The sequence below is a fragment of the Numenius arquata genome, chromosome 11, assembly GCF_964106895.1.
Source record: "Numenius arquata chromosome 11, bNumArq3.hap1.1, whole genome shotgun sequence".
NCBI classification, from domain to species: Eukaryota; Metazoa; Chordata; class Aves; order Charadriiformes; family Scolopacidae; genus Numenius; species Numenius arquata.
In genome coordinates this window covers 11,616,325-11,644,280 of record NC_133586.1, presented here as the reverse complement: position 1 = coordinate 11,644,280, position 27,956 = coordinate 11,616,325, and the positions used below count along the sequence as shown (strand labels likewise).

General features: G+C 40.9%; 2 protein-coding genes across 2 annotated transcripts; one reads left to right on the top strand and one right to left on the bottom strand.

Moving 5' to 3' along the window:
- Nucleotides 1–119: 119 nt before the first annotated feature.
- SLC30A4 (solute carrier family 30 member 4) lies at nucleotides 120–16,491 on the bottom strand. Its single transcript, XM_074155794.1, has 7 exons — nucleotides 15,949–16,491; nucleotides 10,857–11,003; nucleotides 5,382–5,535; nucleotides 4,910–5,123; nucleotides 4,509–4,614; nucleotides 3,198–3,332; nucleotides 120–2,510 (listed from the first exon to the last, which is right to left on the bottom strand). The coding sequence occupies exons 1-7, from the start codon at nucleotides 16,328–16,330 to the stop codon at nucleotides 2,356–2,358; spliced, it is 1,293 nt and encodes a 430-aa protein (XP_074011895.1). The 5' UTR covers nucleotides 16,331–16,491; the 3' UTR covers nucleotides 120–2,355.
- Nucleotides 16,492–20,667: 4,176 nt separating this feature from the next.
- Nucleotides 20,668–26,883, top strand: BLOC1S6 (biogenesis of lysosomal organelles complex 1 subunit 6). Its single transcript, XM_074156214.1, has 5 exons — nucleotides 20,668–20,881; nucleotides 21,726–21,870; nucleotides 22,960–23,047; nucleotides 23,668–23,754; nucleotides 24,532–26,883. The coding sequence occupies exons 1-5, from the start codon at nucleotides 20,818–20,820 to the stop codon at nucleotides 24,649–24,651; spliced, it is 504 nt and encodes a 167-aa protein (XP_074012315.1). The 5' UTR covers nucleotides 20,668–20,817; the 3' UTR covers nucleotides 24,652–26,883.
- Nucleotides 26,884–27,956: the final 1,073 nt, after the last annotated feature.

Sequence of the window (27,956 nt, the reverse complement as noted above, 5' to 3'; positions counted from 1 at the left end):
TTCAGTCTATATATAGTATCTCCAAACTGAGTTAAGCTCGAGTGTTCAGGCACTTAGAAAAACAGCTGCTGTAAGAATCAAAGATGATGACAAGAGACAGCAATACAAATAAATATTTTATAAGCCAACAATGTGAAGTTTAATAAATGATTTAATAAAACCCACAATAAAGCAACACATTTCTGCTTTTTTCTTCCATTAAACAAATGTGTAGTAAATTATTACAATAAAAAACTCCAAATACAATACGTCTACTGTACTTCAACTTCTAATTACAGCAACTGTAAACCCCAATTTAATTAAAACCTATTTAGTATTACTATGTGCAAAATACCTGTTGGTTTTTTGTGGTATTTTTTTTCCAGTATGTTTGTAAGGATGGGATGCACATTTTTCATGAGCTGTGATATGGCTTAATTAATGATAGTTTATACTGAAGCATTAACTTCCCAAATACAGTTCTACTTTGCCTCTGAGCTGGATGTGCTCCCATGCTGTACTCAAGCGTTCCCACTTCTTGCCAGAGCAGATACAAACATAATCCACTGTTATGTGTGCGTTGTCCAAATTAATACTGTGCTGTCAGTGTTCACCTCTAAAAATTCATCATGTGACCCCTATCCCAAAAAAAGGGGAGAAAAAAAGCCAAGACTGTTACCACCAATTGCAGGTATAAATCAGCCTGATGAATGTGTGCAACCCTAGAAAGTTTCAAAATAGACAACAGATTAAGTATTCACAGCTGAGTATCACAATATCCATTACTGGGCAAAAATATTCCTTTCTGATCCACATACAGAACTACTTTTGATGTCAGTGAAGTTCTGCATAAAGATCAAAGTACAGAATAAGAAAATATTTTTGAAGCCAAGTTCTTGCTGTCTTCTGAACTTTGCAGGTCATGACTCTTGTTGCCCTTAGCTTCTTCAATGCAAATGACCTCGGAAGCAGGTGTACCTCTGAGCTCGGAGGTGTATGATAGCTTAGTGTCAGCTTTTATTATGCTGTGTACATACAAACTACAGTGATTCCACCATGAGGCTAAGCAATTCCGTTTTGTGGACTGAATTTGAATAAGTAGTTTTTTTAAATTGCCTGATCCCTCTATAAATAAGAAAAGGGCTTTCTACCTCTGTAGGTTGCTACGATATTGTTGTCCAATGCAATATTATGATATTGTTGTCCAATACCATTACGTTACTGAGCTTGTTTGGATTTTGCTTTATTCAGAAAGCTAAGCTGTGAGGGACTGCTATTGCAGTGGCACTCCCGTCAGGATACTGCCACACTGTGCTCAAAGTAAAGATGAAAAGGTCAGAGATCTGTGACTGAGGGAATAGTACGTATCTCAAACTTCTGCTCCCCACTTTCCTGTAAGAATATGCATGTATTTTGCATGTCTGTAGAGTGTTTGAAAAGTATCTCCATCTCAAGCATAGTTTCTATCATTTCAGTTTCCCTTTAAAACTAAACAATCATGGAAAAATGATCAATTACAGGACATTTATTAATTATAATTAGAATGCATGCTAGTCAACTGGCCTTTTAATGTGAATCAAATGTTGGTTTAGACATTCAAGATTATTAATAACAAATTTATCTTACAAGTCAAAACTTTGTAAAATAAATAACCTGTTTCTAATGTATAAACCCTATTCTAAAATACACTAAAGATAACTCACTTAAAACACTTTGGGTCCAGTGTTGGGTCTGTAGTTAAATACCAGAAGTCTGGGCAAGGATCTTCCTGTCTGGATCACTAAATGCCCAGATTAAAGCTAACTTTCTGGTCTGAGTACAGTAAATTCTGTATTTTGCAGTGTCTCCAAAGAGACAGTTTCCAGAAGAATTCAACTAGCACTGTATGCATTAAAGTTTAAGATCCTGTACGAAAATTACTATTGCAAAAATACTGTATAGTGAATTCAGAGATCGTGACATAATATGGAACCCTGGCATGATCAGCATTAGAGACTTTAATTGAAATACTGAATACTTGATGCTCTATTTGGAGTGCAGGTATTTTGTGGTACATAGTTATTAAAGGACAATATTGGACTGTAATTTGTGAGGTATCTGCAAAGTTACATTGCAGTTTGTAAACAATAATCTGAAAACAGATTTGTCTAAAAATCATAATAAATTGAATAAACCAGTACAAGGGAGAGAGTGAAATACATGTTCTGTAGGGCAACCACTGCGCTTTTTGCAGCACCAGTTCTCCCTGCTGCATGTTACATGGTACAAATCCACATATTAATGGTTTCTATTTGACCGTTTTCATTTTGGATTTATTGCTCTCAGTCTTTGACTACAAGATAAAGAATAAGGCAGCAGTTCCCAAAACATACGAAATTAGGCACTGGAACTCTGACAACTTGGGCAGGTTTTGCTCATTTCCTGCCTGTAACTCTGAAGCTGGACAGAGCACTTGTACATTCCAAACGTGTTCAGCAGCAGTTGCCGGGCCTTGGACTGAACTTCTTCCCATTTAGATGAACTACCAGGAACTGGAAAATCAAGAAAATAATTAATACAATTCACTCTGGAAGAGACCTGGACAATCCAGCTGTTCTCAAATTTATCATACAGAGTCACTGACTAGAATAATCTTTGTTCATGCTCATTAATTAATTAATTTAATATTGTTCTGCAGTCACTATGTACTCTCTATATATTATTTTACACTTTTAGGCCTATATCGTTTAACTAGAATCGCATCTTGATGAAACTGTGTGTGTCAGACACCACCCTTCACTACCCCCAAAAAACGGAGCTTTCTTACTAAGAATTAATATTCATAGTACTGTTAGGTGTCTAAACCTGCACGTTTTGGCAAAACATATTTATTTCTCATTTGCCAGATTGGTCCACAGTAGAACTTCACCCTATCTTCCCCTGGACAAAATAGGGGACTTTTGAGGAGAAATTATTTTTTTTTTCTACCCAAAGAACCAGTACTGGATGTTTCAAGTATGAATATATTTTCTTTGCACAATTTTCACTCAGACTGTGTCCTTCTGAGCTAATGGGTTCTATACTTACCTGTACAGAATCATAGTTAGTACAGTTTTTTGGAATTTTTTCCCGCAGAATACTATTTCCTGCTTCAACTTAAGTAACAATATGAAGAAGATAAATTGGTGTTTTTTTCTACAGTTAGACTTAACCTAGAATTATGCTATACAGCAGCTTACCTAGTTGCAAGTGGACTATGGCAGTTGTTTTTCCTGCAGTGAGAGACCAAACATTTAAATCTTCTATAGAATAAACATCTTCAATTTTCATCAAGTCTTCCTTAATGCGATCCACATTTAAATGCCTTGGAACTCCTGTGATAGCAAACATGAGATAAAATTAATTCTGTCTTCTGTGAACTCTGTGACCTTTAAAATGTCATGACAGATCTCAATGTCAAGAGAGTTTATAATTTGTGCTGTTTGAGATGATTAGTAACTTCCAAGTTACCAGTACAGAAGAATATGCAACTTGTCATATTAAGTGCAGTACAGATACAGAGGTTGTACAGGAATTGCAGTGTTGTCTCAAATGTAATTTTTCCTGTCCAGAATCCACTCTCTGGCAATAGCCAGCATTAGAGCCTTTAGAGTGATGTACTCCTGTAGACAGCTTTACTGCAGCTTCCAACTCCTTGTAACTGCTTAGACCAGACTCCAAGGTCAGAATTTAAAAAAAAAATGCTAGGGCCTGTCCCCTGCTGCCTCCTCAAAACTTCTCTCTTCAGGTAACTGGTATCATTTTCAAATGCTTATAGTAATCCATCTGCAGTGGTTAACATATATGACATTTGTCTTATAGCATGGCATCTTTACAAATCCATTTTTTCTTCTGTCCCTAATATTTTCACTTCCATCAGGTAGAAGTACTAGATCAAGCATTAATAGTTGGCATGTTAGTTATAATAATGCAAATGTTAATAATGTTGGTGGCATCTCTCCCTCCAAGTCACTACGTGAGATAATACTCTTCATCTTATGTTCAGCTTTTTATTTCCTTTTTTTTTCCCTCTTCCTTTTTACACCACACTTAACTTGTAGCTTCCCCTAGGCGAACAGTAGAAGCACACAAGCAATACAACAGCACTTGTGGAAAAGGGGAAGACAGGACAGGCATGACCCATCTGTCCGGCTATCTGGCCTAAGCTTGCTTCCTCCTTTTACACGCATTCACATTCACTTTAACTTTAGAAGTAACTAAAGCCAAGAGTGTAGAACTAAGTCTGGGCAAATGTTCACTTAGTTTAGCTGACAGCCACTGCAGACACGCAAGGAAGTTCTGTGCGTTTCACTGCAGAGGTCAAAGACACCCCTAAAGACTGCTGCAACAGAGATGAGCCATCAAGAACCATCTGACTAAAGCAGCAGCAGGATAAACAGGTCTCCAGACACAATCCATTTTGTTAGAGATGGTGACCATGATGTCAAGCGAGTGCCAAAGCTCACTGGTATTCGACATGTAAAATACTGCAGACTGTGCACACATCTTACCTTCCAGAATAATAACTCCTGTGTCGCACAGAATTCGAACTGTTGTCAAAACCACCAGTATGGAGAATACATATGTACATATAGGATCAGCAATCTTGTATTCTGGCTGCAAGGGAAGTTCCAAAGTGTTAAAGAATGCTTGAAAACAAGCTTACTTACAAAAATATGGCTCAGAAAATGCAGTTATGTCTAGCTCCAACTTTCATGAATCTTTGTTTGAATAGTTACAAAATACAGAATAGAGATAGTCTTTGCTTATTTCACATGAATGTATGAAGCTTATAATACAATATCACTAAGTACTTTTTAATAGCTTAGAAAAACAAATCCCTTTTTAATTTAATCACCAAAGTTAAAATTAAAAAAGTTCCACGCTGCCTCAAAGACTAGCCATTCCTTACCTTAAAGCGTATGATGTATGCAGCTACGAGCACACCAATACTTTGTACCAGGTCCCCGAGGGCATGTACAAATGCTGCTCTCACGGCAAGGCTGCTGTGACCATGGCCACCGCTGTGGGCTGCGTTAGGAGAGTTCGACTGAGGTACGTGAGAGTGAGGGTGGGAATGGGAGTGGGAGTGAAGGTGGCCAGATTGATTCAGCAAAAAACCCATTCTGAAAGTGAAAGAAGAAAAACATTCCAAGAAACAGGCTTTAGGGTTCGGTGGGTGGGTTTTTTTGTTGCTTTTTTCTTTTTCTTTCCTTTTAAACTAAAGGATTCAAAAAGTAATACTCAGTATAATTTCTTGTCTTATGAAAATGAAGAGGTCCAGGAAAATTACATCCCATGAGAAAGTAACAGGCCATGAATAAATTAGCAGTTTATTCAGAAATACATTTATGAGTGTTAATGGAGAGAAAGGGAGATCTTACATTAAATTAACCGCAACACCAACGGCTGCTGTAATCAGCATGATATCGCCATTTATTTCATAGTCCATATGGATAGTTCTTTGAACAGCTTCATACAAAAGGAATGCCATAAGGATATAGACCAGCAACACACTAATGATGGCTGACAGTACTTCTGCAAACAGAAAGGAAACAACATTATAAAAGTTAGTCTCAGATCTATTTCTATTTCCAAATTAGAACGTGGACAGAGCCTTAATTATTTTAACTATTTTACGTGTATTGTAACCCTCATGCACAAACTAAGAAGTTGTGTGGTAAATAAAACTCATAAAATAGGATTAACAAATGGAGTTTGTTCTAATCTACTCCTTCAAACCTCGCTGTCAGTATATCCCTCAAATTATGTTTTCTCTGGAAACTTCTGCACGAGCAATGACCATGACTTCTTCAGACAACCCAGAAGTTTTGCCTGAGAAGTTGCAGACAAAGGCCCTGTCCAGGGGAGAGGAAGATCGGTGACCTCAAACATCACCAGCCCACCTACAAATAAGAGAAGCTTGGTTTCAACTGTCCACAATATTAAGCTGGATTTAGAAATGACTTTTATATATCCTTTTCTATTTAGGATGGAGAAAAAAATATAAAAATATTAAGGAACTGAACAGTACGAACTTGTCAGACATTACTCCTAAGCTTCTTGACATATGTGTACATATACGTTATATATTGCAGATTTCAGCTATCAAGGATTGCTTAATGTAAGTTTCTGTATTGCTCTAATATGCTGTTTTAACATTATTGACTGTTTACCAAATACTTGTATTTCACAAAAGTAAGAGTGTTATGACCAGTATTTTGTTTTAGGAATTTTATTTGATCAGCAGGGATTTTCAAAAGGGCATATACATCTAAATAAAGAGAAAATTAGAAAGTTAATAAAAACAACTAGTATTTCATCGACCTGCACCTTCTGCTGCCATTTACATCTGTGGAAAGCAGTGACAGCTCTCTACAAGGTTCCTGCTGTTCTAATGTGAGGTAAATAGGCCTGAATATTTTATGGGTCTGGCCCTTAGTGCTGTCTGCCTCAGTACCCATTCATGAAATCGGGCTGGTAATAGCATACATACACCTGAGGAGGATGAGTCCACACTACAGTTTTAAGGTCCTACTATAAAGAATATAGGCATTTCCAAATGGGTCACCAGATTCCTTTTAACATAAACATACTTTTACCCTCTAGCTTCATATTCTGAAAATTATTGCCCTGTTGCAGCTGAAACTGAAAAAAAAAAAAAAAAAAAAGGCAAGATATATGACAGAGAAAACACTGGCCCAGTTAAAAGACTGTCTCAGTTGTAAGCAAGTTAATACAGGGCTTTACAAAAAGCACTGGGAAAACCTTAATGCTAGCTCCATTGTATTGCACATAAATCCGCAGCCATGCCTGAGTAATCTGTAATAATTATGCGTAATGCTCATTACTGTCACTTGCCAGATGGATCACTGGGATCTTAGCCTTCCTGTGTGAATTCAAAGATCAGAGTTGGAATTAATTTACTTGGAAATCTAATGGTTCTTCTTCCCTCTTGTTCTACACGTTGCCCTGATTTATCCCCCAGTAAGGGCAAAATTCTGCTCTTGGCTGTACCGTAGCTCTAAGAATACTGATCTGAGAATTGCCTTGCTTCTCCCCCTGCTTTGAATCTGTCAGCGTGTAGTACAACTTCCGTTACTGCAGAAACTGTCATATCCAACACAGAACTGCCTTAATTTTTTTTATTGAATACTACAGTAAAAATCATGCAGCTATGTAAGCATGCAGCTATATATCGCCAGAGTCACTTGATCCATACACTGATTTTTTAACATCATTATAGGAGAAGAAACTCACACCAACGCATTCAGCTGTTCGGGAGTGTCTCAGTGCCTGGACAAGTACCAGCATTACCAGGCAGTACCAAGGCTCTGAAAGGCAACTGTCACAGTCTCAGATAGTTTCAGAGCAACATGAAAATCTTGGAAATATCCATGCAAGTGGTAGCATTCTTTACAAAGCAGGTAGATTATTAAGGGCAACAGCCTTTAAAAAGAATAGTACATTGCTCAGAAGGTTTTCCAGAATGCTTTTTAAAAAATTTGCAAAGCCACAGCACATCAGCCTTTACCAGAGAAATACCATATTATGGTTTTACAATCTAAACCCATGTTTTCTACAACGGAAACCAGTGTTTTCCTTGCAGTTTCTTTCATAGAGTCATTGTCATGTCGGCACTGTAGATTTGTGCTGAGATCTTTCACTTCATGTGAAATGAACTATGCACTGTCTCAGTGGACTGACTGATTCTGTCATTACTAACATTGTCTCTGCAGCAATGGAAAAATACCAAATTCCATATCTATGCTTAAATCTGCTAAGTGCCTTGCTGAGAAGGAGGTATCTCCACTTGGTGGTGAAACAGAACTATTTTTGGCTTCAAGAATATAATCCTTTTTAGACATGACTGCAATTTCCATTATTTTGTCTTCACTTTTCTAACCCATTCCTGAATCTGTCAGTTTCCTTTTCACCACTGAAAATGGAATAAAACTGAAGATGGAGCATACATATTATGTACTCAAAGAGAATTAAAATAAATGAAAAATAGTGCTAATTTCTTTCTGGAATTTGACTAGACAACTAAAAGGTCTGTTGTCTTTACAATGCAATGTTTATGAGAATGAGTTTGAAAATTCATCATTCTGTGAACAAAAGTGATAATGAGCACCAGAAGCGTTGTTCATTAGAATGTTTTCATGGTTACTGTGTGTATTGATTATCTTAAAACTTGATGCAAAGCAGGTCAGTGATGAGATAGTTCTTGCACATATTCCCAGCTTTAAACAAATGCTCCACATTTTTGCTGTGACAGATGCCCAATCTGTACCCTGTTTTTAACGTTCTGTCATGTTTTAACATCTCCCTCATGAAATCCAAGCTATTGTTGAGCTCTTATTACTTGCTGACACGCTTCTTACATATAGGTTATTTGGAAAAATGTGTTACAGCAAGGCTATACCCTAGAAGCAGCTTTGTTCCATTGCCAGCATTCGCTGATGTGTGAAACTGGGCCCTCAGGCCACAGCTTTCAGACGGAGTGCCTAAAATCAGGCAAATAAATTTCACAAATGTGACTTTAAAAAGCTGTATAGTAATTTGGAACCATCCTGTCTTCTGTACTTGTAGAGCCTAGGTGCAGGGCCTTTACCCGCTTCCCCTTCTTCATTGCAGCCACAGAAACTGTTCTCACCCTCAATCACAGAATCATAGGATGGTTTGGGTTGGAAGGGACCTTAAAGATCATCAAGCTCTAGTCCTCCTCCTTCAGAAAGAGCAGCACTGCTGCTGCTGCAGAATGGCTGAGGTAGAAAAGAACCCTTGGAGACTCTGTGGTCCTGCTCAAAGCACGGTCAACTACAGCAGGTTGCTCACGGCTGCGTCAAGTTGGGGTTTGAGTATTTCCAACTGTGGAGACTCCACAACCTGTTCTAGTGTTTTACCACCTACTGGCACTGGGCAGCAGAAAAGGAATGATCGTTGCAGAACTGAGAAGCCGCTCCCTTTAGCTTCTCCCAGGGAGAAGATGGTGGGCGATATGGACTAATACTATAGTCTAGATTTGGCCCATAGATTCACCACAGGATCAGTCCAGCGAGTATTTTTCTTGGCAGTAAAATGGGGAAAAAAAATATACAGAAAGTGAGGTGGTAGGAATCCTCAGGGATTTGTGTTTACAAAGTGCTGTGGAGCCCTCAAATTAATTAATTGAAAAGGCACTGAAAATTTACAGAACTGGGTAAGATTTTAATGGCTAAATAAGTTTCTTTTAATCTTCTTAAGAGTAACTGATATTTTAAGGTAAGCCACGGCATGTTCAACATATGTACTATTTGGTTTTAAAAAAGTTACAAAGACATATAAACTACTCAAATTACTTTTAAATAGGGTTAAAGTATGTATAAATGCTAGCAAACATCATTCTGGAGAGTATAAGCAAATGCCAGGGGCATACCTGCAAGGTCAGGTTTCAGTATTAGAAGAGCCCCTGTCACAAAATTAAAACTTCTTGAAAGAAAAGTTTGTAATGGGAAATGCTGGCATTGTTAACGCTTTCTTGCTAAAGGCCCAAAGATCTTCACTAGTGTACAGAGTTATGCATTCATGCATTAGTGACTAACTGATGACAAATGACTAGGAGTGATGGAGTTGCTGAATTCTGCTGCTGTTATAGCAGCCAAAATAAGAATTGCAAATAATGACTACACAAGACTTCAAAATTCCTTGAAAATATATGCTGTGGAATGTATAGAGCAGAGGTAGCAAACTGTGACACTAGAAATTATCCATTTAATGAAAAATAAAGGTTGAAGCTTTTGGTAAAACGTCTACAGGATCTACAGCTGTATATTACGAATTATTATATCCAGTTAGCTACCACATGAAAACACCCTTTATTATCAATACATATCCAAACATTAAGTAATGAATCCTGAAAATACCCTTCCAAAGTTCAGTACATAATTCTGTTTACACTTCTTTTTACAGATGTCTAAAATGGGCAGAGGTTAAGTAAGTTACTGTATTGCAACCCATGGGACATTTTGACCTCTGTTTTGTGTGGTTTGGGGAGTGCAAGAAGAATACTAATTTATGTGGCTTCTGGCAGAGCAGAGCTCTCTGATAATACACTCTACGGAACTTTTTAGTTGTGGTTAAGATGTCATTTTTCACATTGAATAATTCAAGTGTCATAATTCTGCTGAAGTCAATGGGACTTCGTAAATCCTGGGCACTGGCAATAATCTGTTGTGAACAGTAACTGACTGACATGTACAGCTTCTTCACCAACAAGCTCCTCACTGTGTCACACAAGCAGTAACAGTGGTACAGTGGTGAGTGACCAAAGAATGTGTCCCTCTTTCGCTCAACAGCCTCAATTCCAAAGCACAAAGGTGCACAGGGGCCTGACCTAATGCAACGGCCCAGTAACTCTGGATGGGCTGTGAAACACAGCTGCATATCTACCCCTGCTCTTGCTGGGGACAGCGTCCCTCCTCTAAATGCATCTAATTCCCCAGCCTTCCTTTTTAAGATGGAAGATGAATCAAGCATTCAAAATTTATCTCTGAATCTACTAAGTCCTGGTTCCACAGAGATGGAGAGACTCATCCTGCTCCCAGTGCATGAAACTCTGCCATCAAACTTCACTTTTGGCTGAGGTGTAAAATTTAAAAACTTTTTTTTGTTGATACCTATTCCCTTGTGGCAATAAAAGCTATGTAGTGGATCCACAATGGCCAGTGAAAGGACATTAAAGTCAGGGTCTTAAACATAAAGCAACTTTTAGGTTTGCTGCTACTTTCTTTCTAGTTACCTATTCTTCTAGAATTGGGTGATGTCTACAGTTGTTGCTTAAAATTCTCTTTTAATAGCAAAAGGTAGTATCTACATACCTAAGCGATGAAATCCAAAAGTGAACCTCTTTGTGGGAGATTTTGCAGACAGCCAGAGAGCAAGCAGGGTCAAAATAATACCGCTAAGGTCAGTTAACATATGAAGTGCATCTGTCATAATTGCTAGACTGTTAGCAACATATCCACCTGAAAACAAAATTGGAAAAGTCAGGACGTTATGACATTAATGATTCTAGATAATATCCTCTCGGCATAGCTTACAGTTATTTATTTTCAGAACAGTGGATTAAGTACATGAGAGCCTTTCTTATAATGACTAAACAGGGGTTTTTTGCCATTACAATCAAAATGCCATGCTATAATTTAAAGCTACCATAGTTACAAGTGCAGTGAAGTGTGCTTTCTATTAAGAGGAATATAGAAAGGGTTCACCCCTGTTATTCTCAGAGAGACCACTTGCATCATAACATTGGCAGGATTGGGCCCAAAACAGTTTTGTATCTTTTCTCTATATATTATTGCGTATGTGATTAATCAGCTGATCCATTTATTAAACTACATCTGTTAAATATTTTGACATTACGGAACAGGCACAGAAATCCAGTGATTCAATGGCAAGGAAGTTTACACTGCCCCATTTTTATTTTTATTACATTATCTGTTAACCTTCATTATTCTCTGTCCTGGCAGAGGTGTGTAAGTTCTTCCAATATATATTACAGAAAATTACTTTCACTTGCACAGCGTTTTTCTTTGTTATTTATTACCATAATTTTTTCTTGTAATTATGAGCTGCATTGAGACAAATAACCTCAGATCAAAGGTTAATATCTTTGTTTCAAATCAACTGCTAATGCTACTATTGGATGGGTGAGAGATTTAAACAATGCACCTCTCTCTTAAGCATCCCTTGTCCAACGGGGAATCAGGGACAGGCTGTGTTTTCTTCCATATGCATGAATATAAGCCCATTTTCTCAGAGAAGATCACATCTTCAGTGTCAGCTCAGCTACGATCTAGTTTCTCTTTTTACCTTGAGATTGTCATTCAGCCTGTAAATTTCTACTGAGCAAAGCATGCAGCTGGCGTGCCATTTTGCAGGCTTCAGGCTCCAGCTAATGCTTCGAGTAAAGGTATCTTCGTATAAAACTGTCTTAGTGAAGAGGCTGACTTCACTGCTGAGGAAACAGCAAAGGGAAATTCACAACTTTAGTCATGAAACCTCTGTGTGTGTGTGGCTGTGGGTGTTTGTATGTACACACCTGCAGAGGGAGCTACACTCTCCTCCCCAGTCAGACGGCTGATACCGGAGTATTGCTTGTACTGTGGGTAACTACCAAACACACCACATTTCAACCAGTTCCTTTCCTCCATCCCCTCTTCTTCAGTTGTTCATAAGTTTCTAAGTCAAATTCTTCTGAGGCTGAAATTTTCCAAAGACCATCACAGCTCAAAAATAATGAGGTTTTAAGATTTAGCAATTCACCAGCTTTTTGAGTAAAATGAGTTACGCCTTTCCTTTCTGAATTAATTTGTGTTCTCACATAATTTAAAAAAATATGACTTAGAAATGTGGAGCTCAGCCTCTTTTATAGTCAACACAGAAGAAAAAAATAATTTATATCTAAGGACATTCAATTCAGTAGTTTACATGTATGAACACTTAAAGTATGTAGGTTAATTGATATGTATTAATTTTGAGAATCACTTCAGTCCAAGATGAGTCAATTCTATTTCAGCTAGTCTCTCACTTTTAAAGACTTTAAAATTAAAGTGATAAAGTAGGAATTCAGGTACTGGAGCTAATCATAATGCAGCATGTGGATTAAGAAAACATAATTGAGATTTGTTAAAGTTTGAAATCAAAGGTTTTCTGTTTCCAAATGTATCGGTTCATTGCGCCATTAAAGGTACTGCCTAAGGGCTGTTTAAACACAATTGGCAACTTGGAAAAAAAAGACATCTATAACCTTTACAAATAGACAGCTTGATGGCTCACGACTATTTTCAGTGACCAGTGAAGGACAGCAGTTCTCCTCATGGATGATCAATTAGAAATCTCTAAACATAGCTGAAAACATCAAAACCCTGTCAGAAACGCTAACTAGGACTTGCAATATGTTTTTCATTTCTTGATGGAAAAAGGTCCCCACAAAGCGTAAGTCATTACCTGACTTTTACAATGACCGTTCATCAAACACCACCACTGAGGTGGGCTGGGCTGGGTCGGGTCATACTTTGGAAAAAATATGCCAATCAAGATTTCACAAAAAAGCTGCTAAAACAAGATTTCCTTCGTCTTGACACGGATAACAGACAGCAGAAAGATTTTTACTGAACAAATTAATTTTCTGATAGGGTCTTCTGCCTTTTTCTCAGGAACTCTAAACTGCCAAAGATCATAGAAGGAAGTCAGTTAAAATGTCCTGTGTGATCAAATAAAGTTTCCCAAACACTTGAGCTACAGATCAATTCAAAAAGTTCCAAAATCTGAAACCAACCAGTCGGAACACAATACAGGGCTGGAGTGAAATAACTAAAACAGGTAAGGCACTGACCCAGGACTCGAGGGCTCCGTCTTTAATTGCTCGTTCTGCTGCTGATTGCTTGCCCTATGAGAAATCATCCATGTTGAGCTCCACAGAAGTACAGAGATACCCAAGTCCTCTATTTATTCTCTGTGGAAGCTGGATGCCTATTTTATGGGTCTGGCCCTTAGTGCTGTCTGCCTCAGCACCCAGATAATGCAAGGGGGCTGGTAACAGCGAACATGAACCCGAGGAGGACAAGCCCACACTAGAGCACTAACCCGTGGTACAGACAAATCCACCACCCGGAGCTGAGCTTGCAGAAGTCCTGGCTGTGAGGGAGAGACAACAGATGATGCGACAGCGATGAGAGAGTATTTTTACTCTCAGCACCTCTTCTTTCTAGAGCTCTCCCTGTACTAGCTATGGAGAGGTTTACAATAGTGTGAATCGGATCCAAAGCCCCCACCAGATACACTCGTACTGACTTCAGCATCAAGCTGCCAACAGCCCTGAAAAATTGTTCAGTGGGGGGCCCTTCAGATGAACTAAACATGTAACACAACTCTGACAGGAACACAAACAGACAAAATCACTCTCATGTTAAAGGATGTCTACATCTGAGATTCAACACTCTGTCGCTTATCAAACGTACCTGAGTTCATACTGAACCAAAATCTCAACCAGAGAACAAAAATGGAGCCAGGGAGCAAATGGAGGCATTGAACCAGATCCCTGCAACAGCTTTGATGCAAAATGCCTTATCCGTGATGAGCTGATGTGCTGTGGCAGTGCTGATAATGACTAACCCCTCATTGAGAGACGCTGTAGGACAAACCCACTTTTTTCCATTAACCCACGTTCCTGAAATAAGGCCTCAAATAAAGCTGGTGCAGATGTATTCAGTATTCCCGTCTCTCTCTGAAAAACAGACTGTTTCCTGCTTCTCCTAGGGATTTTTTTCTATATATGTGGGACAAACTGTATTATTTATACTCAAGCAATAATTTTGCTCCCTATCCATGTCGCGGAAGTTTCTGTCCTAAAGATACAATTCACTACTGTCCTAGGACAAGTGATCCAAGAGCACGAGCTCACTTTGCCTGAGGAAATGTCACATCTTCAGTCATTACTGATCAAATTTGCGTGGGTGAGGATGATGTAGGTCCTGTGTTACTATACCTGAGGCATCTCTATTCTTTACTTCCAGAAAGTTTTTTTTTTTCTTCGACTTTTTTTTTTCTTCTGGTGAATTATGGCAAATCATTCATCTGATTAGCTCTGATTAACTTGTACATTAAAATGAAAGCAATTAATTGTTATAGTTGCTAGAGAGACCTGGCTCAACATATACATCAATGTACTGGCCCTGTGTAACGCTCCCTGCTACTACAAACCAGGGGAAAGTGGATGAGAGGGTCTGAGCATCTTTCAGGAGGCTGAGTCACACCAAGCGGACACTTCCACTGAACGGCATTGACGTATCCAAAAGATAGACGCTGACAGGACACTGATATTGATAAATGAACAGAGATAAAAAGATAAATACTATCCTTTATAAAAATGATTAGGTAATGACGAAGGCATAACATTTAATAGCTCATCTATGCATCCAAGGGACATCCAAATTTAGTTTTATTTCAAGCCTATGCTTCTGTAGCCTATTAAATAAAGCAGAGTGCTTTTGTACAGACTGCTGCATAACGCACAGGTGCTCTTCAACCTGACCAGCAAATGACAGCACGTCTTTGTGAGCGAGCAACAAAAGCTGAACTTGAGCACCAGGTTCATTCTTCTGACAACAATCAGACGCTTATATAGGAACAAATTTCCAGGTAAAACCCCACCATATTTCTGCCAAGTACCAACAAACAAAAACCACAAAGAATCAAGCTACTTGGTATTCTTACGTGTTGTTAAGGGAAGTGTTAAAATACTTATTTTAAGTGATTTTGATGTTAAGATTTATGCCTGGATGGAGCATACGCTAGTCCAGAGCACAGCGAGACATCAGGAAGTTGTCAAGAAGTTGGCTTCTTCACTGGATTGTTATCGATAGCTCAGGATTTGTCTTTTCAGTTGTAAATAACAGAGTGTGAATAAGGACAAACACCCGCCAATATCAGAGCTTTGTTATCATGGTAAATGTCAGACTTAGAAACTGTAGTTCCCTCTTCTTCTCTTTTTGCAAACACAGCAAGATTTTATGGCAGTAATTAAAAAATACTGCGGATGAAGTTCATCTTCTTTTATTTACATCTGTAACTAAATGCCGTTTCTCCCTTGCTAAAAACACCGTACAAACTTGTAAGATAAACTTACAGGAGAAATAAAAAGTCATTAGATGTAAAAATAAAAAGGGTATTTTATGCCATTTGAGGGGACTGATGAGATTCAGGTACGGGAAGTTGCAAATTCCTCTTTTCTTGCATGGAAAATACCGGTGGACTTTCCTCCTCACCCTCTGAACTTGGGGCTAATCTCTGATCTCTCTAAATGACAGACGGTTTCTCTTACTAAATAATTAAAACCAAGACCGGAGCAGCGTGGGAGGCTGCGAGGCCGGCAAAAAAAACCCAAAACAAACAAATCCCCCGACTCACCGATGAGCTCCCCCGTCATGAAGAGGAGGTAGAGGAGGGCGGCCAGCGTCAGCCGCTTTTTCACCGTCCTCTGCTTGCAGCGCTCCCGACGGCGGCTGCAGCCGCTGCAGGGGTCGCCCCGGCCGCCGCGGGGGGCCGCCTCCCGCTCCAGCAGGGACTCGTCGTCGGAGGGCAGGCCCGGGGGCGCCCCGTTCACCGGCCTCTCCGCGGCCGCCTCCGAGGCGTCCTCCGACACCACCACTCGCAGCTTGTTAAACCGGGGGTAGTCCTCGTCCCCCGCCTCGTCCGAGAAGTCAAAGGCACTGGAGTCGTTCAGGAACAGGGGGTCCTCGCTCCTCCGCAGCAGCGACTTGATGCTCGTCCAGAGGCCCGGCCCAGCCATAGCGGCGGCAGCGGCCGGTGGCGGCGGGCGGCTCGGCTGGCGCGGCTCGCCGTCCCGTCAGGGCATGTCCCCTACATCGCCCCGCCGGGCCCTGCGCAGGCCGGCCCGCACCGCGGCGCGGAGCTCCGCCGCCGAGCGCCCCGGCACTACCGAGCCACACCGCCGCCTCCCGGCACCGAGCTGCGAGGCGCCGCGGGCGCTGTCACCCCCGGGCCGCCCCGCCGCAGCCCGTCTCCCCGCTCACGGCGCGGCCGGGCAGGCGGCGCCGGGCGCAGGGCCGCCTCCCTGCCGGCGCACGGGGAGCGCCGCCGCCGCCGCCGCCATGCGCGTCACCTCCCTCAGCGCCGCGCTCCGGCCATCGCCGCGGGCGGGGACCGCGCCTCAGCCGAAACCCTCGGGCCAGCCCCGCGGAGGGCGGCGGCAGCGGGCGCGGAGGGGCCGGGCCGGCGCGCGGGAGCCGGTATCCCCTGTGCGCCCGCCGACAGCCGCGGCAGTGCGCCTGCGCCGTCCGCACCCGAGGAGCCGCCGCGGGTTCGAGACCCGCTCCCGCCGTTCGGCTGCCTCTCACGCGGGGCCGTGCGCGGCCGCGGAGCTCGGCGGAGGCACTTGCGCCTCTCCCGTGGTAGCCGACAGGCTGTCCCTGTCCCTGTCCCTACGTGGGGCTTGTGCTCGGTGGGTGAAAGTTGTGGCGGGGCAGAGACTTTTAACTATACAAGCCATAAAACCCAGATATCATCTGTTGATGGACAAGCAGTTGTTTTCACGTACACTGGAAGCCTCAGCTGCATAGTTCCCTGCTCTGGCTGCAGATTTTAAAAGTCACAAGTTTGCATTGTGTAGCTTTTTTTCTTTTTTTTTTTTTTTTTCTCCCCCCTCCCTGTCAAAGGCACAGCTCTTTACACCATTTCTTTAACTCCCCTTCGGGCCGTGTCGTGTTGTGGGAAGTCACATGCGCCTTTCTGAACATTCCTTAAAGGATGTAGGGAGAAACAGACCTCAGAGGCCCCGCTGTCCTATAATTCCTTTCATAACCGTGCTCTAAGTTAAAAATAATTAGATTTTTGCCATTATTAATTCTGTTGAGAGGTTATCCTCCTTCCCCGCCAGTCTGATTACTAGAAATTTTCTTCTGATTTCCAGCCTATACATGTTCAGGGCCAGTTTGTATCCATGGCCAAATTTTGTTACTGCGTCAATCGGTTCCCTAAGTCATAAACATTTCTGGAAAAACACGCCTGCCTGAGGGAAAGCACATATCCTGTTTTTTGACCTGGTTGAAGGAAGTTACCAAGTAAAGACCGCAGAGTTGTGTGGAACTGCGAGATTTTGGAGACAGACACTCCCTTTCTGGTGGCGGGCCGATAGCAGATTCTGGCCCACGGGACATGGAACCAGCCCCTTCCTGGAACAGGCCCTGCAGGAGGGGAGTCGTGCGTGGTAAACTGGCCTTGAGTGGGGATTGCTTACTGTTGTTCTCTGTAATGATGTCCAAAAATAAACAGTATTACGCTTTGTCGGAGTTCCCTTGCCACTTCACAATGTGGCTGTTGTCCTGAGCACGCAATCTCACCACTCTCCTTCTTCAGTGGCTGAAGAGGTGCCATCGCCGGCGCTTTTCACCCAGCTCGTCATTCCCCCGGCAGGGTTACCAGCACAATTGTCTGGGGCCAGATGATGAATTGGGTCCCTGAAATGGGCCAGAATTAAAAAATACATATTGGAGGGGATTGGGATATATTTGTATGTGTATCCATGATCACAACTTGCACAGACACCCATATGACAAGTGCGGGGCAGCCAACAGCGTGGGAGTCAGGATGTGCCATCGAGGCTGGGAACCTGTCGAGCCAGCCTTGCTGCCAAGGGAAGCGCTCCCAGCCCTGCTCCAGTTCAGCCATTCCTCATGTTTTTGTTCTCTCTGGGTCATTTAACCCTGTGCTTCACCAGTTTCACCACTGGTACCAGCACAAGTGAGGGAGGGCACACAGGCGTGAATGAATTATCCAGGCACGAGCCTACAAAACAACTGCTCATAAAACTCTTAAAATGTCGGGCCTAGCACTGGGGGGTGGAGTAATAGGCTCATCTCCATTGCACTGTCCCTCCTGCTGGGACAGAAACTTCCAGCACTGAGGAAGGGTAGTAAGCTGGGGCAACTTGACACCCTGAACCAGAGCACCAAGGTTTGCCATTTTGCCTTTTACTGAATAACTAAGACCAGATTTTTCTGAAGCGTTGTCGAGAACCAAGTCGTACGTTGTCAAGGTGAACCTCTGTTGAGCAGAGCCTTTTGTAACAGCCCGTTGCACCCCATTTCTTTATTATGACGGCCAAGGCTGTACTTTCTGTAGCTTACTTAATAAGGACAGAGTCTTTAAGAAGTTACCTATTAATCTGAAAAATTTCCTTTTCATACTGTCATCCCTGAAGTCATACAGCACTTTCAAAGTTGATGGTTTAAAACATGCTATTTGCTATACAATTCAAGCTAACCTATTCCATTTTGACTCGTGTGTGTGTGTGTGTGTACTATATATATCACTGCTTAAATCAGTTACAATAAAATCCAGTATGTCTAGGTGACAGTGTTGCATTACAGGTTTCTGAACACAGTTGCCACAACATAAAATGAAATGTGATTATTTGCTGTCAGTGTCACATACACAGGCATTTGTCTTGCCAGTAGTTTGAAATTTAACAGATTTCCAGCTTATGAGCCTGCAGTCTCGCTGGGAGCGTAAGATCTCAGCAAGACAAAGCTAGAAAGTTGTGTACAAACTTTGGACCAGCATCTGAAGACAGAAAGTGTTGAATTGCTGTAGGCCTGGGAGTACCAAATAAGTACATGAATACCACAGAGGACTGTACGGGAACAGGAGAGAAAGCAAGCAAGCATAGGAGGATATTAAACACAGATTCACGAACGTTGCTGCCCGCAGACGGGTAGAAGAGCCATCAGCTAAAGGGTTCTTCACAGTCTCCTTTGGGTAGCTCTGTGGCTGGGTAGGGACTATAAATCCGATTCAGCTAATTATACAGAGATGTCCTCAGCGTGGTTTTCTCTCTGATTAATTAAAGGTGTTTCGCTGTCTGGCTCCATGATTTATGGAGTTTTTTTGTTGTGTGGTATCCTATTTTTAGATAGCAATGGTAATGTTAGTACTGATTTTGAAATTAAATATTTAGACCAGCAGGTAATTGTGCTTTTTATTAGTTTAACCAAATGTTTATGTTCCTTATTACAGGGTTCACTTAACTTCCTTTTCAAACATCTTTTTGTTTCGGAATAAAACCTCACCTTCACAGGATCATGAACCTGCTTATGCACTTGGGAAATAGTTACTGTGGAATGGAACATTTTGCAGAGGAAAAGGAGCAAGAGGCTTTCTATCAATCTTTCTTTGGAGCGCTTGGGTTGATAAATAGTTAAATTTTAACTTGCCTAGAAAAACAGATACCAATTTTATATTCCAATCCTTAGTCTATTTCTGCAAGACGTGGGAGGGCCTGGAACAGGCAAAGCAGGAGCACAAATCTTGAAACTCCCACATCTCAAGTGAGGCTATTTCAGAGTGATTATCTCACTTGTTATACGAGAAATTCCATCTGGAAGCTGAGAAGTCTTTCCCAGTGAAACTTGCCCAGAAAGTTTCCCCACTGAAAGAAACTTTAAGTAAAACTGCTCACCAGTTGTAATTAAGAATTTGATTTCAGTCTGCTTAAGTTAATGGACAAGTTCCCGTTGTCACAGTCTGGCTTCAGACAGGCTTTTGATGCTTCTTTTTTAAAGCAAAAGAAGAAAAGCAGGTAAGTTTTTAATCTGATGACAGAATAGTGACATAATTGTGATAATTAGAATATACACATGAAGAAAAATATAAACGAACTTGCAACAATCTTGTTAAAAATGTCAATTTTAAGGGTGACAGCTCATCTCAAAAGTCCACTTTTTGCCCCGGTGTGTTTCTGAAGAGCATTCGTGGGTCTCCCTGAATTTAATTCATTCTGGAAGGGTTGGGGGTTTATGGAAATGCCGCATTTCCACACCTTCTGAGGGGTTCCCTCATTAGAGGCAGTGGATGCTCTGCACGATTTCTGGAGCATAAAACGTCCCCAGGACAGCCCGCCCGCCCCGCCCCGCCCCGCTCCGCTCCACCGGGGTTTCTCCCTCGGAAGCGGAACTCGCCCAACCGTGCTCTGCCTTCTCCGGCCCGACAGCCCTTACCCACCCCTGCCGTCTTACGGCGGCCACCGCTGCCGCTTCCCCGCGACACCGCCCCGCCGGGCCTCTGAACATCACTCCTACGTCATTTCCGCATCCGGCGCGGCGCCCCTTCTAGCCGGGTGCGCTCTGAGGAGACTCTATGGTGAGAGCCCAGGGCCCGGGGTCGGTGGCGCCGTGCCGCCCCGCTCGGTGAGGGCGCCCAGAGCCCCGCCGCCCGGCCGGACCCTGCGCTGCCCGAGGGGCCTCGCGGGGAGCGGCAGCCATGAGCGTCGCGGAGCGGCTTGAGGAGAAGGAGGAGGCGGCGGCCAGCTCCGGGCGGTCGCTGGGTATGTGAGGGGTAGCCGGGCCGGGCGGGAGGCGGGTGAGGGAAGGCCCGAGGAGGGAGCTAGTTCTGTCCTCCCTCCCCGGTCAGAGCTGAGAGCCCGCGGGGAGCGCTCTGTGTCCCGGGCCGGCGGGAGCCCGGGCCTCGGCTCTACCGCCCGCCCCCGGGGAGCCCGGGCAGGGTCCTGCGGGGGGCTCCGCTCGGAAAGGAAATGCGTGCCGCGGTCGTCCTTTCCCCCGTGAGGCGTGGCCTGCAAATTAAAGGGTTTTGTCTTCCAAGAGCTCTGCACACAATAAATAATCACAGCGTGCCCTGACAAAATCGACAGTAACTGGTAACTAACTCTTGCAAACTTAAGAGTTTGCAAGTTCAGCGTCTGGTGTTTTAATGAACCCTTCAGTGTTTTGAGTGACAGGCCTTTATTTGGAAGGCCTAGGTTTATTCTCTTAACTTTGAGAGTAAAGGATGGGGGTGTGTTAATGTTCAGGTATTCTTGATGCATAGCCAGAACAGCTGATACTGCCTCTTCTTTTTTCTCAGTAGATTTAAGTACTTGAATTTTTTTTTTTTTATAAGATGTCTTTGGAATACTCTATTTCCTTATTTCTATTTTGCTAGTGTTCAGATAAAACTGTTCACCAGGAAGCTCATGGTATAGGTCTGGGAATAAGGGAGGGATAAAGAGGGGGAGGAAAAAGGAAGCACAGGTTAGTGGATAAAGTGCAAAGAATTAAAACTTCAGTGTTGAAATGCTTTTTCATTTTTAAACAGGAAAATATAGTTGCTCTAGGTAAAACTTGAAGTGCATGTTGACCTGTCGCATTCAGCCTTGCTGTTCTTTGCCATAGGTCCTAGTGATGCATCTCCAGATGAAGGAGTAGTAGAAGATCTTCCTTTAATTGATGAGAAAGCTGTGGAGCAGCTAACTGAAGGATTGATTTCTCATTATCTGCCTGATCTTCAGCGATCAAAATCAGCGCTGCAGGAACTTACGTAAGCAAATTTTTAAAACCAACTTTTTATATATGCATACTTTGTTTGCTACTCTTTTTTTTCAGTAGAATGTTCTAGCTACCCTTAACTGGAATATAGCTGATTGTAGCATTTCTTTGTTCTGACTGCAGCATCCTGAATAGTTAAGTGATTTGCAGGAGTACACAGAGGCATATAAGCTGCAGGGCAGCCTGTCAGAGCTTTGACTGAAGAATGTATAATGCTAGAACACTGAAATCCCCTAAGCCAGGTATAGCAGAAGGCATGTAGATTTCTTAAATACTTGTTCATTTTTGTAGTTGAAGGTCTGCTGAAAGCTGGGTTTATGTTGCTGCAGAGACGCAGTTCATGTTCAGGGCAGCCTGTAGTGCAGTGTGTTGTTTGTTGTCCACTCTCTAAACTGTGTTGCAAAAGATACACTTGGAAAATATAATTAAGGAGCTAAACGGATAAGAATTCTTTGTACATTGACATCTCGCTGATAACTGAGAATATATATATGGTAAATCCAGTCTGAAATAAACTGAAGATACTGGAAAGGGCTTTATACAGATCCGTCTTGGGTTTTGCAGGGTTTGGGTTTCACAATGCATGATGTGGTTATGCTGCTGCTAAGGACAGCCTGTGTCTGGAAAGACTTTAGCTGATTTGTGTGGGATGGAAGATCCTTAATAAGCACCAAGGATTCACGCAACTTCTGTGCAGAAATAACTTAGTCCTGCAGCATGACGCAGAGGCAACTGAGTGGAAAGTCAAAAGCTAATTGTTTTTCCCTTCATTCGACCTGGGGGTGTTTACTCTCTGCAAGCTGCAGTGTGCCTGTTCAGGGTTTTTGGATATTCATCCTGGATATCTTATCATACTGTATGGTGCCAACTGAATTTGTGTGTACTCAGCTGGGATTTTTTCTAAAACCATTTACTTGTGTCTTAGTTGAAATCACCTAGCAATGCATAAAAGGAATCTGATATTGGGAAGCATGTATTTATATTGTTATGAACAAAAGTAGTATTTATTTAAAGGGCCGATTGAAAAGGATATGTGTTGGTTTACTTTGGTTTTATGCATTTTTATATTTTTTTGTTTCAGACAGAACCAAGTAGTATTACTAGAAACATTAGAACAAGAAATTTCAAAATTCAAAGAGTGTAACTCCATTCTTGATATCAATGCTTTGGTAAGTACTATAAATGCTTTCTTAAATCTCTACCAGTGTAGATTTTCTTGCTGAAACATTAGTAGCAACTTGCAGATCTTCCTTGTTTTTAATGACTTACAGGAAGAGAACGAACTAGTTCAGATATTCCAGACAAATTGTTGCTGGAGAGGGTGCAGAACCAGTGTATTTCCCTTAAATAGGAAGGACGCTGGGAAGGAAGAGCGGGCTCGGTCAGCCAGGGGTAGTAAGTCTAGTTGTTCCAAACCAGTAGCGGAAGCACATGTATGCCGTTTTTCTGTGGGACTGAGACTGCAACATGAGCTCTGTGCACCTCTCCAGACTAGCAGGAAGGGTCCATGAAACACTGCTAGATGGTGCATGAAGTGGTAGTATTTTTATTCTGTTTAATGAATCTTAATTCAGTAGATTATTAGGTGTACCTGTTGAGGTATGGTAGTTTTCTGTATTAATACATGTAATATGTAAACGTTTATGTAAAAAAAACTTGAACATGCTTAATCCATTATCAAACTGTTCTGGTAATCACTATGTTGTTGATGTGCAGCTGTGCAGCTTTCTAAAACAACTATGCCAACTTGACAGTCACTGCCTTAGCTGTTATGGTGGTTTTTTTTAAGTTTTCAGAAGCTAAACACTATCACAACAAGTTAGTGAATATTAGAAATGAAATGATGATGCTCCATGAGAAGACATCAAAGTTAAAAGTGAGTGAGATAAGTATTTTTACTTTCCAACATAGAAGTCAAGAATACATAATTAAATATCTAACTTTTATTTTGGATGCATGCTGAAAGTTCTGGTTAAAATAGAATCTTCAGTTCTTTTCTTAAATGGATATTGTCAGTAGCGCCAAACCATGTATGTTTTTAAACTTTCACTTGCTCTGCCTATGCTCAGACAACTTGTGCATCTGAACTACTAGTAAATCTCAGTGTTGTCATCGTGCTCATGTGGTATAAGAATCATGCTTTATTCTGTCACGTAATCCGCTCCATTCCAACTAGTTCTTTGCTGTTTGTTTCTTTGCCTTTTTAATGAAAACTAGATTGTCATAAATGTAAGAATTTCTCCTTCTATTTATTGTAATATCCAGTAGTGTAAGTTCACTGACTTCATGCTATACAGGCAGTCTGGTTACATTCTGGCAGGATTATTCTTTTGGTATGTTCAACAAAGGGATTTTCTCTGGGAGGCAATAAATGGCATAGTAGCCACCTTGTCTGGTATACACGAAGAATGACTTCTAGTGAGACTGAAAGGAATCCAGTTTGTATTTTCCCTGTGTAAATCACAGAATGGCTGTTTCTGAAAAGTAAGATGAAGTGGAAGGGAAGAGGGAAAAAATGAAGAGTTTATGCAACATTTAGTCATAAGCAGCGTGGATTGGAGAAGAGAATGTTAAGAGAATGGGAGGGATTTTGTTTGTAGGTCCAACTTAAATACAGCTGTAAAACAATTATTTTCTTGTCTTTTCTGTTTAGAAAAGAGCACTTAAGCTGCAACAGAAGAGGCAGAAGGAGGAACTAGAACGAGAGCAACAACGTGAGAAAGAGCTTGAGAGGGAGAAGCAGTTAACAGCAAAACCTGCCAGGAGAACATGAAAGCAGAGCATGCAACAACTTGTCCGAATTAATCGTTTCTGCGTTCTCTGGAATTAATGCAGATTTTGGTTCAACTGGGCTATAGCTGTTACTAGCAACAGTCTACTCTATGATATTATAAATTCCAGAATGGTAATGATAGGATTGGTAACATTCAAATGTTTTCATTTCAGCCATTCAAGTTGCCTTCTTTTTTAATGCTATGCAGTTTGATATTGTTATAATGTAAGTTAATTTTTTTTACATGTATGTATATAGGAGAATTTGGGCATCACGGATTTAAATAACTATCAAATTTCTTTCATCTGTTCTTCTGGTGTTTAGAATTCTGAGAGATATTTGGTGACTGGTGTATGTGTTTTTCAGACAAAATACAGAATACTAGTTAAAGTTCTGTTCTTATCCCTGCATTTCGGTGGCTGCCTATTTCACTGAAACTGCTTTGATTCAGGCAGTTGGGATATCTTTTTCGATGCCCTGGTTCATAAATACTGACTTTCTATACAGCCTTAGTTTGGTCAGTCTCAAATTAACTGAAGAAACTTTCAAGGCACTTGCCTGAAAGCTCACTTTATTGCAGCAGTCTTATTTTCTTGTCATAAAGTAACTTAAGAACAGTTGTAAAGTAACTTCTGAATAATTTCCCAGCTGAACTGGTTGGGGCAGGGGGAAGCAGAGCACTAAAGATCATCAGAATTCATGTGTGCACAATACAAAGATTAATGAACTTCTGCTTTCTCAAGCATTTGAGTCAAACCAGGGAACTGTTGTCTCTGTAGTGGCTCAACAGAGGAAGACTCTGTGCTCTAAGCAGATTTCTAGGGGATTAGAAGTTGTAGTTTCTTCATTTTGTGTGACAAAATAAAACACAATCAAAACTAAACAATTTCCACTTCATGTATAATTCAGTTACCTGTAGGAGAAACTATTGCATTTAATTTTTTTCCTTAACAAGTAATTCATTTGCACTTCAGGGCTATGTATGAGAATTTTTGTTACGCTTTCCTTGCCCAAATTGATGATTAATAGTATATATTGATGTTACATGTGGAGTGGAGGTTGATATCCATTTCTCTAAATGTAATTGCTTACTTGCAGCACTTGGTGTGGACTCCCATTTAAATGAATGTACATGTTGTCTAGACTGGTAAAAGAGCTTTAAAGTATTTGTTCCTACAGTTTAACTAACAAGTTACTTTATATCTGTATTACTTTTTAAGCAGTAATGCAAGTGCTGTGTTTTGAAGTAAGATGAAGGGTAAGCTATGTGAAGTTTTCCATAAAATATGTATGGTAAGGTATCAGAGGGGCACAGTCAGTTTTACTTTTTCTTCCATTTTAGATGATTCACGGGTGTGTACACCTGTCTGGACTCTCCTGTATTACAATATTCTGAACTTCTAATTCCCTGTTCTTAATATTTGTTATCTTTTTTCTGTGAAAGAGGTACTCTAACGAGTAATTATCCAACATGCAAGGTAAACTGGAATGATGTTTTGGGGCCAGGAGAACAAACGGCTTGAAGCAGTATAAAGAGACACTGAAATGCTGTTACTGAAGCAGTAATCAGTTACAGATGTCCACAGGTATTTTTCCTTTAAGTTGACTTGTGTCTATTAACTGCTGGTGGATTGTTGACCTGTGCTGTGGTTTGTATGTATTTCTAAGAGAAATGTCAAGAATTTCCACAGTCCATTTTTGGAGCAATTGTACATAACTAAATAGTGTTTAAATATTTTATTTTGTAATGTAACTTCAAAATTAGATTCTGGGAATTTAAACTGTTCTTATTAAAGTATAACATGATACTAGATGCCTCAGTATCCAAATTGGGATTGAATTCCTGTGTTATTTCTTGATTTGTGTTCCCTCATCTAGAATCCAGTTTACTGTTTCAAGTTGTGGTCCCTTTCTGAAGACCTGTGGGTTTTTTCCAAAGAACTATGGGGTGGTTTTGTTTCATTTCAAGAATCATGGCTACTTTTACTGAAAACACAGAATTCCAAGCATAGGAAGTAATGCTTTTGCAATTGCATATTTCAGTGTTTCTTTGGAATAATTTCTGATTAAAGGAATAAAAGCCTGAGTGCTTGCCTGAGGAATCACATACACATATGTAAAAATGTAATTGGTAACTTTTCCTATAAAATTGTAGTAAAATCTGGTTCTTGTGTGAATAAGGAACTAATTTTAATAGATTACCTTTCTGTAATAAAGGGGAAAGATTACATTAACTTATGGGGGAAGTTTGGTCAGTTTACATAACTTTTTTTTATTATTAATGAGCTCTTAAATTATATCAGTCAAAACTAGATTCATTAACTCCATAGGATAGCGTTCTCCTGAATGCTCCTCTTGTGTCTTAATGCATAAAAAGTAAAAGCCACATTGGATTAATGAAACGATATTGGTATCTAAACTTGTATGCTTGCATTAGTGTGCACAATTAGAGTGAGTAATTCTATTACTGTATGCATTTAGTCTTGCTTGATTTCATAAAAAATTACTTACCAAGTAGATAAATGTGGTAGTGGTATACACTTTCTTACTGATGTTTTATTGCATCCACATGAGGAGCTGCAGCAGCTGCATCTTTTTTAGAAATGGATCAAATGACAGCTTTAGAAGTCTTTTTTTGGTACTGTTTCATATTCAGTGAACTTAATTGTTTTTAAACTACCAAGTCATAGAAGCAGAAGACACTTAACTGTGCAGTAGCTCTTGGAGTTTTTATTTTGTAATATTCTACAAATTTAGGAATTACCATTGCTAAGTAGGGAATCTCAGTTTCCCATGCTTTTGTCTTTGCTGTTGTTAACCTGGATGCTTAATTTGGGTTCCCCCCCGTAGCCGTACAGGTTTATGTGAGCCAATTTTTAATTTGGTGAAATCTGGCTTTTTCACCGATAGTGGTAGCTTTGCCATGTTCATAAGACAAATGGCTTTGTTTTGTCTTGGAAAATGGCTACAGAATGTTTTATTTGGTGTGCTGTCACCTAAGTGATAACAGCATAAATAATAATGTAAAGGTTGCTTCTGGACCTATTCTTTTGGGATTCTAGCATCTGAGAGAGTTCTCTGACTGATTTATTCACTGATTTATTCCAAGCTATGCTTCAGCAGACACTTTCTGCCACCTGCTGCTTGCTTGGCAACACTGCTGGCTGTTCTTTAGCTTAATTCCGAGCTTGACACTTTATTGCCTCACCTTGCAGGAGTCTCTTTTTTTAAAACCTCATTAAATCTAATTGGTTATTTGATCTTTGTTGGATTAGTTGTGTGCATATAACTGCTAAAAACTTTGC

What these genes read in the sequence shown, in the direction of transcription:
- SLC30A4 (XM_074155794.1), bottom strand. Translation starts at nt 16,330, where the DNA reads ATGGCTGGGCCGGGCCTCTGGACGAGCATCAAGTCGCTGCTGCGGAGG. An exon ending in AGGAGTTATTATTCTGGAAG is followed by an intron (nt 3,333 to 4,508) that starts GTAAGATGTGTG and finishes TTGCTATCACAG; the next exon opens with GAGTTCCAAGGCATTTAAAT. An exon ending in CATAGTCCACTTGCAACTAG is followed by an intron (nt 2,511 to 3,197) that starts GTAAGCTGCTGT and finishes TTGATTTTCCAG; the next exon opens with TTCCTGGTAGTTCATCTAAA.
- BLOC1S6 (XM_074156214.1), top strand. Translation starts at nt 20,818, where the DNA reads ATGAGCGTCGCGGAGCGGCTTGAGGAGAAGGAGGAGGCGGCGGCCAGC. An exon ending in TTCTTGATATCAATGCTTTG is followed by an intron (nt 23,048 to 23,667) that starts GTAAGTACTATA and finishes GTTTTTTTTAAG; the next exon opens with TTTTCAGAAGCTAAACACTA. An exon ending in AGAAGACATCAAAGTTAAAA is followed by an intron (nt 23,755 to 24,531) that starts GTGAGTGAGATA and finishes TTTTCTGTTTAG; the next exon opens with AAAAGAGCACTTAAGCTGCA.